The sequence below is a fragment of the Vigna unguiculata genome, chromosome 10 (genome assembly GCF_004118075.2).
Source record: "Vigna unguiculata cultivar IT97K-499-35 chromosome 10, ASM411807v1, whole genome shotgun sequence".
Taxonomy (NCBI): Eukaryota; Viridiplantae; Streptophyta; class Magnoliopsida; order Fabales; family Fabaceae; genus Vigna; species Vigna unguiculata.
The window spans coordinates 15,823,454-15,833,486 of NC_040288.1; the positions used below are offsets into that span (position 1 = coordinate 15,823,454).

A 10,033-nucleotide genomic window follows, 5' to 3' on the forward strand; every position below is an offset into this window, starting at 1 on the left:
GAGGGGACTCAAATCACAAAGAAAAGTGGAGGAAGGTGTAGATCAGTCTCCGATACTGAACAAATGATGAAAAAAAATTAAGATTTTTAATATATTTTTAATGAAGAGTAAAATAGAAATATTATAATTAACAGAAAGTACAGAAAGAAAAAAAGGGAAATGCAAGAAAAAGCAGCCCGACATACTGTAAAAAGAAATCGATATTGTAATATCCTCCCCAATCAATAAGAACCTCTAATATTGGTTCATCAATAATATATTGTTAAGAGCGGTTTTGAAGAAACTATTTCCTGGAATAGTTTTATGATCTTAACGTCACAACACTAGACAATTGATGAAACTACTAAATAAACATTGTAAAAAGACAATTCTCGACATTTATAATGAACATTAACGTCATAGGCAAAGTGGTCATAACTTCATCCGTCCAAATAGATTTTGTACTTATATATCATTTCGGACAAGAATGAGGAGACATCAGAAACACAGACTATCTATGTCAAATTCAATATCATCCGTGATTAATTTGTAAATTTGTTAGATCCTTGATTTGCTTGTCCGATATCTGAAACTTGAAGTTAAAGAAATAGCTTGCCTCCATAACGAAGAACCATCATCAGACGTCTCCAAGTATTTCGCACTATCAGTCAGTAAACTTTTGTCAGGAATCAAGAAGCAATGTCAAAAGATACAAATTAATACGAAAGAAGAAAACTGAGATAAAAGATGCACGGTTAACAAAAGAAACTGAATATATTGAATAGTTTCAACTAAAAATGTTTACAGCAGAATGTTAACATGTATTTATCCAAAACAATTCTAACAGATTAACAGATGTATACTAATCAAGCCTAACAGATTGACAGCTGTATAAAGATTTACAGCTGGCTCTATACTAATATCCCCCATAAACTCAATGGGTTGAATTACTAATTGAATCAACAACATTGAGTTTGGAACATAAAAACAGAAATCGCCTAGGAGAAACAGGCTTAGTTAAAGCATCAGCCCATTGATTTCTTGCGGGCATAAGATAAACCTGAAGCTGCTGAGTTAAGACTTTTTCCTTGACAAAGAAGACATCAATTTCCATGTGTAAAATGTAAAACAGGATTGTGAGTGACCGCAACCGCACTCTAATTATCACAATATAATGCTGGCACTGTAGAGGAAACAACTAATTCAGCAAGAAGAGTTTGGATCCAGTTAATTTCAGCTGCAACACTTTCTAAATAGCGATATTATGCTTCAGATGAGGACCTAGCAATGACAGTTTGTTTCTTCAACCACCAAGAAATGAGATTGGGACCAAAATAGACTGCTGCCCTGATGTAGAATGTCGATCATCAAGATCAAAGGCCCAATCAGAATCACACCTTGATGAAAAACGGTTTCGAAGAAGTTGTTGGAATATGTAAACCATGATGGACAGAGCCTTTTAAGTATCGCAATATATGCTTGATAGCAACCCAATGTGAATCCAACTGAGTAGCCATAAATTGACACACTCTATTGACAGCATAGCTCAATTCGAGGCGAGTCACTGTTACATACCATAGGGCACAACAACGAACCAATAAAGAGAAGGGTCATGAAAATAATTTGTCCCATGTTTACTGAGTTTGTAGTATGCTGTCATAGGTGACGAAACAGATTGGGCTTCATCCATTTTAGTCTTCTGTAAGAGATATCTGATATACTTGCTTTGAGTCAAAACAAGAGAACCATCAAGCAGAGACGTAACCTATAAAGAGAAGGGTCATGAAAATAATTTGTCCCGTGTTTACTGAGTTTGTAGTATGCTGTCATAGGTTTGAAACTGTAAAGAGGACGTGGGCGGTCTGTTGATTAAATAAAGGTTTAAAAAGAAAAGTCCCAAAACTTGGTTGGAAGAGAGGTCTGCTTAAGAAGAGTCATTCCTAACTCAACAATATGTCTATGCTTCCTCTCAACAACACCATTTTGATGATGTATATGAGGGCAAATGAGCTTGTGAACAATACCATGAGTCTGACAGTATGAAGAAAGAGGTCTAAGCTCACCCCAACAAAGTTTGAGAACCAGGAGCAACCCAGATGGCCCTGGATTTACAACAGAAAAACTTGGATCAACACTTTTATTGTTAGCAATATTTGGAGACATAGAATAGACATAGAAGCAGATTGGGAAGGCTGTAATTGTGGAAAGACATAGAGACCATCAGGACCCAAGGAACCATGAAGCAAGACCTCATGAGTGGCCTGTGATTTAACAACAAGGATTACGATGAAATTCAAAGAAGACATGATTGTCTTTAGAAAATTTACTGACACTAATCAAATTCTAGGTAACAGAGGGAACATGCAACAACTTGTTAAGAGCAAGAGGAAAGCTGGAATTCAAAGGCGAACAGATCTGTGTGAAACTTGATGACGGGATAGGGAGACCTTGGCCATTGCCTATGTAAATCTGATTTGGACCTTAAAAGGACTCCAACTGCTGAATATTTTGAGACTCTCCCGTAACATGAAACGAAGCACTAGAGTCAGGAATCCACGTAGTATGGTTCGGATTCTGATTCTCAGAGTTAAGGAACATGGCACTTGGAACAGAATTTTTGGTCTGTGACACATTTTGTCGAACATTTGATATGCTTGAAGAATTAAAAAACACAAGCTCCTGAAGGCTCAACGTTGAGTTAGGTTGATAGTTAGAATCATATCGATAATGACACACAGTTGTGGTATGGCCAAATTTCAAGCAAACTTGGAATTGTAACTAGATCCATCTTGAGCAATGTTAATCGAAGAAGATTCGAGTAACGTCTTTCGAAACTTTGGTAAACGTGACTCATGCACAAGAAGGAATGCCTCAACTTCATTTATCGGAAGAGGATTAAACTTGCTTTCGATAACAGATATAACCGAAGCATAATCTTCTGGTAAACCTTCAAAAATTGCATCTAGGTGTTCGCGAGGTAAAATAGGATGACCGCAAGTGTTGAGAGCGTCAACCAGCCACATAATGTGAAGAAGAAACTCAGACATTGATTTTTGCTCAAGGATGTAGTGCAAAGCTCTGTTCTCAACTGTCTAGCTTTTGCACACGTCTGTTTTTGAAAGTACTCATGAAATTGTTACCAAACTTCATACGAATGAACACAACCGATCAATTGAAACAAGATTGAAGAAGAAAGAGTCGATTGAAGCCAGGATAGGACCTGATCTTGCTGTTCCCAAGTGCAGTACGCCGGATTCTCACTGCCTGCTGCACGATCATCTTCAGTAAGAAACCGCACAAGAATAACAGGATTGACAACAAATCTCTGCAATTTGTGCACTTTGATCATCGGTTCAACTTGCTGCCGGCATAAAAGAAAATTGGACTCACTCAATTTCTCAAAGATAGGATGAAAGGAAGGAACAGAGGAGGTTGAGAATGCAGGATGCATAAACTCCATTAATGGAGATTTCTGGCTCTGGATACCATAATACGAAAGAAGAAAACTGATATAAAAGATGCACTCTTAACAGAAGAAACTGAATATATTGAATAGTTGCAACTAAAAATGTTTACAGCAGAGTGTTAACACAGTATTTATCCAAAACAATTCTAACAGATTAACAAATGTATCCTAATCAAGCCTAACAAATTGACAGCTGTATTAAGATTTACAATTGGCTCTATGCTAATACAAATTAACGGTAAATAAGACTAAGTTCAGAACAATATGTTGATAACAGCTGAAGAAATGCATTTTCAAACTTGCAACACTATTTAACAAAGATCCTTCAATGCTAAATAAGTTAATAGTTTAATACCTGTTCTATTCATTCCATCAACAAATATCAGAGTTTTCATTCAGAGGGTGGTAAAGGCTCAACAAAGCTGATATCCTTTGCCTCTGCCATTTCAACTTCATACGAGTTGTTAACTGAAGATTTCTCATCTTCCATTGCCATCCGCTTCAGTTTCTCCTGTTTTATGTGGCGAAGCTCATATCTGATTAGCAGCAATGAAGGGAGTCATATTTCATCAAAAAGCATGAATTGGACATTTTACCTAATTTGGTATCCATTCATACGTGATAGGCATTGTGAATGTGTGCATGCATAAAATATGGGGTAGAGTGGAACAAAGATAGCAAAATTCTCAAAGCAGCTACTATCTACAAAATAAGTAGCCAAAACTTCAGAGTAATTCAGTTTTACTCATTTGCAAATAATCATTGAAGAATTTGCAAGAATTTGTATGACTTACTCGAGAACATGGCTTCTGGTGAGCTTAAAGTAAATTTTCCAGAATTGATTTTCCTTCAAATGGCGTGGACACAGTGCATATCTCAATTGAGATATTTCCTGGAATATAACAAAAACCATAATTATTCATGGGTACTAATTGAATGGCTTTGTTAATCCTCCCATCATCCAACTATAAGATTATATATATTAATATTGTTTTGAATAAAGTGAAATCAAAAGTTAGTAATAAAAGCCATCAACACTGCCACCACTGATTGTAAAAAACACAACAAAATCTTACTTTTAGTTCTTCATGTTTTGATATTTTTTTTCGTTTTGATACATTAACTTTTGAAAGAGTCAATCGAATATTCTTTTAGACTTTTTAACAAAAATGTTAAATAGATTAACAAAGTTGAGTAACGTATCTATTAACCTATTAACATTTTAATTAAAAATGACCAAAATGAAATTTTTTAAATCACAAATTATCTAAATGAACCTTTATAAAAACATAAAGTACCAAAAAATGGAGACTTTTAAAAGTCTGATAAAGGATACATTAGCTAACTCTATTATATAATTAACTTTATAGGTAGAAAGAATAAAAATGAACCTTTCAAAAACATTAAGTACCCAATTGGGACTTTTAAAACTCAATGTGTGCGCATAAAAAAAAAGTTAATGACTTTGGAACATCAATGTAAATACAACAACCTAATCAAATATGACAATATGTCTAGGGACTCTGAAATTCCCATATAAATTCCTATTGATATACCCACGATAACTCTGATAACTGTAACTCAATTGTGTCGTATCAAGCATAGAGATAGACTATTGCATTTTTATTTAATTTCTTAAATAAATTATTTTCTAAATAGGAAAGTAGATAAAAATTGAGCATTCAAATACTTGTGCAGTCACATGTAAGTATAAGAATAAGGGATGGTTAGTACAATTAGGATATTAAATAGTTAATTAGGGAGTTAATGAGTTAACCTAGAGGTAAGTCACAAAAATCATGCCAATTGCCTTGAGTAAAGGAAGATATCTATAAGGTATCTAATATATGAAGTTGTGCATACTAATCTTCTATCTGCCTATGTTGGTAGTGTGGTCTGTAATTTTATACACGACCCCAAGAAAGGAATCAATAGGCAGTTGATAGGATCCTCCAATATTTGAAAGCAAGTCTAGGGAAATCGCTATTCAGGATAGCAAGAACTTTGTCCTCCATCGAAATATATACAGATGCAGACTGTCTCAAGTCACTCTTGGATAGCAAAGTCACTTCTGTATATTGTAATTAGATGTTCAATCTAGAGCACAAGCAAAATTTTAGAGCTATGCAACCTAACATGTGTGGAGGATTATAGATGAAGATTATTCTTGATGACCTCAAAGCAAAGTATGAGAGGCAGACGATGAGCCTTTGCTACAATAGTTCAACTATTAGACTTGTCCATATTCCAACTCAACAGGACAGGAGAGGAGAAAACAGAGAGATTGACGAACTTTGTTTAAGAAAGGTTAGACAGTGGTGGTCTTTTAGCTACTACAAATGTTCTTACGAGACTCCAACTAGTAAAAGTCTTCACCAACTTAAGATTCATGCACATCCTGTATAACGTTGCATTAATAACTTATCATGTTTACAGCTGCTGAATCTAAATGGGCTTAATTTTGCACACATTCGTCTAAATTGACTACAGCATTAACAATCAATCAACAACCATAAGTGAAAGAAATTTATTCAATTTTCATTCTATTTTCCTCGGTTCTAGTATAATTATTGAAACTGGATCATTCATAATAGTGAACAAAATTTGCCAGATAGAAGAGTACAAGGTTAAAAAGACATTTACAGTCCCCCTTCACACAGATAAAGAGCAACCCCCTTGAAGAGATGGGATGAGCAGCAACAAACATAGGAGATTACCAGACAGAGGATTTATTGGTGAATAAGTCAGATTCTTCATTCAGATATGTAGCTAGGTGCTTCCCTATCATATCCTGTTATGTTTTTGGCTGAATATTGATCTTAAGTCTTTGGTCTTAGAAATTAGAAATTGGAAATATACTTCGTGCTTTCTCCATTCAGCATAGATCTACAAGGAAAAGTATCACTTCTTCTTTGCTTTTTATTTGTTTCTGGTTAAAATATGTTGAACAATAGAAGAAACATAGACACAAAAGAAATAAATGATAGGAACATTAAAAAACAAACCACACACCATATTATTTCTGGGCACAAGATTGCTTCATTCTTCCAAATCTTCATTCTTGTTATATTTACAGTCATGTATCCTTAAGAAAAAATCATTATAGGCATGACAAATTCTTAATATTTTCTCATGTTCCATGCTTCTTATTGTTGAATGATCAGCTTCACTTCGTATTGTTGAATGATAAAAGAAAAAATGTTATCAAACAATCCACAAGGTGATTGCTTAAGGCCCATAAAAGAACCTGCAAAAATGACACACCTTATTAGACAACTTCCCCTAAGCAACAAATTCAAGAGGTTGTTTCATATAGACCTTCTTTCAAGATCTCCATGGAGAAATACATTCTCAATATCAAGTTGAAACAAAGTCCAGTGATGAATAGCTTCCATGAAAAATACAAGGGAAATAGAGGTCATTTTGGCAAGTAGGCAAGCTTCATAACGATCAATGTTCCCCTAAAGACCAATTTTAAGAGTGTACAGCCACTGAAACCCAACAATTGTTTTGCCAGCTGGGAGAGAAATCAACTCCCAAGTACCACTACTTTGGAGAGCACACATCTCAAGGTGAGCTAAAACATCACTTAGAGACCAAGGAATTGGAATAAAAGATAAAAAGGACAAACAACCATAATGTATGGAGGAAAGACAATGATAACCTAGGGTAGTATAGTGGGGAAAGGGTTACGTGTGGAATATATATTTTGAACAGCCATAGGCTGGTCAATTTCAAAAGTTAAGATGGAATCCAATATGGGAGATAGTGTTGAGGAAGGCTCAAGCACAACTTCCACTATATCATTATCCATTCAAGAAAAATATGGCAATTCAACACCAATAGGCCGTGAACAGAGATGATTTACTAGGTGATAGGCTGCATGTAAGAATAGGAAGCATATATAGGCTCATGAACATGAATTAATAACAAGAGTTGAATCTCCTCATGTGTTGCTATCATGAAATACTTTCATGATCAACTTATAGTAAAGTATTCCAATCATAATATGAGAGTAGAATAAGAACAACACAAGAAGATAGAAACTAGAATAAGAACAAGGGTTAAAATAAATATAGAGAGATGACATAAAGAAATAAAGAAAATGATGAGAGGACTTACGAATAGAAAAAGAAGAAGAAGAAGAAGAATAAAAAGAGAACTTCATGCTTCTCAAAGATAAGCTCCAAGTATTGAATCACCACTTGATTCCTAGGAACCAAGATAAGACTTTCAAAATGCTTTTTCACACACACAAGAGCTAGGCATAGCTACTTACAGGATGAGTAAACCTAAAAAATTCAAATGCTAATTATAAAGAAATGAAATGTTAATTTTAACATAATGACTGGTAACTGAACTTTGAAAGGAAACAGGAGGGAAAATTCAAAATCAATGTATCTTGGTGATCACGACTAAGAGCCTTTTTGGAGGTCGTAGGCTTAAGTTGTTCGTTGTTTTCTTGGTGGGCCATCATTTCCTCAGCTACGCGTCTCCACCTTTCCCTATATAAGTGATTTGCTGAATGGGCTTTCCCGGAGTCCTTACAAACACATCCATGAACATTTCCTTATCTAGCCATGTAGTCCTTTAAAGGCTCGCCACTTTGCTACTTGATGTCAAACAAATTTCCGATTTTGAGAGGTTTTACTTTATTCACAGCAAATTGAGCAAAGAACAAACTGGTAACTCCACGAGTAAGGATACATGCCCGTCAGGCAAAGTGCTAAACCAAGCCAACATGGCATCAGACAAGATCTCTACAAACATTTTGCATTGCACCACGTCTGATTCTCTTGATATCAACATTTGTGCCTGAAAGGCCTTAAGTCGATTGGCGGGATCCACGACTTCTATAATCTTTTAAAGCCAACATGGGCAAATAGGCTATTTGTACAAAGACTATGGTCTCATAAATGATGGTTCCAAGCCAGGGAAAAGGAGGATTTTTCCAGAAACTCGAGCTTCAATGTAACTAGTTGAAATCCTTAACATGGATCGCTCACCACCATTGACATCATCTAGTGGAATACAACTTTTGCTGTCATTGTCTATTCCTAATATATAGTTTCCCTTCGTGAAAAGAAGGAACATGATCAGACAGAGCTTTGCTCCTTTAAGTGGGGCCACTTGACTACACTTAGAATAGGTAGTCTCGATACCAACCTGATTGCTCAACCCTCAGGAAAAAAAAAGACTACTAATCAACGGGATGGGTACTAGGCAATGTGGTGCAAGCAAACAAGAATAAAATACAAGATTTTACAGATTAGATTAAGGAGTGTCATCAACCTTGCAATATTTGCGATACCGATGAAGGAAAAATCCTCTATTTCTACAAACAAGCACACGTAGTTTTACTGTTTAATTCTTCAAGTGTTCAACATCACAAATAAACAAGAATAATTAAAGACAAACCTTGACTCTTGATAGAACGAGGATTGCATGTCTCTCTTGCCAATCGGAGAGATCCTTTCGAACTTTGGTTGAAGAGGATTGAGTTTCTTCCCAATAACTGCCTTCATCTTCATCTGCAACCAAAAAACAAAATTGAACAAGAGAAGACATTTTTTTTTTCAAATAAAAACAACAGATAACTCGAAAATAACACTGCAACAGCATTGGGTTTCCCTGAGAAGAATGCGAAACTACAGCTGCCAATTCCAAGCAACCAATAATCACGATTACTTAGTGTGACAATTAAAGAAATTTATATCAACTGTGGTGAATGGTAAAACAGGCAAAGAAAATTACGAAAATTGAAAATTCAAAAATAGTGCCCCGCAATCACACATTTTCATTCAATTAGGGTACAAACATTGGAGGGAAACCTTTGAGAGGGAAATTCTTAAAGGTGTCAACGGTGAAGGACTTGACGTGGTTGATGAGTTCCTCGGTAATCCCATATACGCTTTCTTCTTGTTGTTGATGCTGCAGTTTGGAGTTAGACTGTGTTTGGGTATTTGGGGTTTTGCTATTCCTTGAACTCATAGAAAGGCTGCTTCTAAGCCAATCCATCTCTTACAGTAGAGAGAGTTGCAGTTTTGAAGAGTTGTTACATGGGAAGAAACTGCACCGCCGAAGATCGAGGCTGTGATTGAAGTAATAGTTCCGAATTTGGCATTACAAAGCATGTTTGCAAATATTAACAAGGGGATTCTACTTCAAAAGTTTTACGCCATATCACATAATCTATTAAAAAATGTAAATTATTGTTTCTAAGTCTAAAAACTTGTATCTTTTTAATTATCTTTTAGTGTCATTTTCCTTCTAGTTTTGAAGTTTTTTAACGAAAAATCTAAATTTAATTACTTACGAGTTATGATGCACATATACGATACGATACCTGTATTGGATATGACACGTATCCGACACGTGTATCGAATACGACACGTATCCGATACGTTGATACATTTATTTTTAAAATAATAGAATACGATACGTGATAGATACGTGATATATGATATATGAATAATGAAAAGTGTACAATAATTCTTACAAACATAATAATATATGATTGTTAATATGTAAATCCGAATTTTCTAATTAGAAGCCAATTATTTTAGTAGTCAAAACCTTGTAGCTAAT

At 35.1% G+C, this 10,033-nt stretch overlaps 1 protein-coding gene across 2 annotated transcripts; it reads right to left on the reverse strand.

The window, feature by feature from the left end:
• Positions 1-223: 223 nt before the first annotated feature.
• LOC114167319 lies at positions 224-9,596 on the reverse strand. Of its 2 annotated transcripts, none has more exons than XM_028052377.1 (5): positions 9,277-9,593; positions 8,864-8,976; positions 4,240-4,337; positions 3,801-3,981; positions 224-640 (listed from the first exon to the last, which is right to left on the reverse strand). In XM_028052377.1, the coding sequence occupies exons 1-4, from the start codon at positions 9,461-9,463 to the stop codon at positions 3,837-3,839; spliced, it is 543 nt and encodes a 180-aa protein (XP_027908178.1). In that variant the 5' UTR covers positions 9,464-9,593; the 3' UTR covers positions 224-640; positions 3,801-3,836. The 2 variants fall into 2 exon arrangements, with proteins under 2 accessions (XP_027908178.1, XP_027908179.1); XM_028052378.1 differs by lacking the exon at positions 224-640 and adding an exon at positions 735-3,340 and having other exon boundaries at positions 9,277-9,596.
• Between the last annotated feature and the right edge of the window lie 437 nt (positions 9,597-10,033).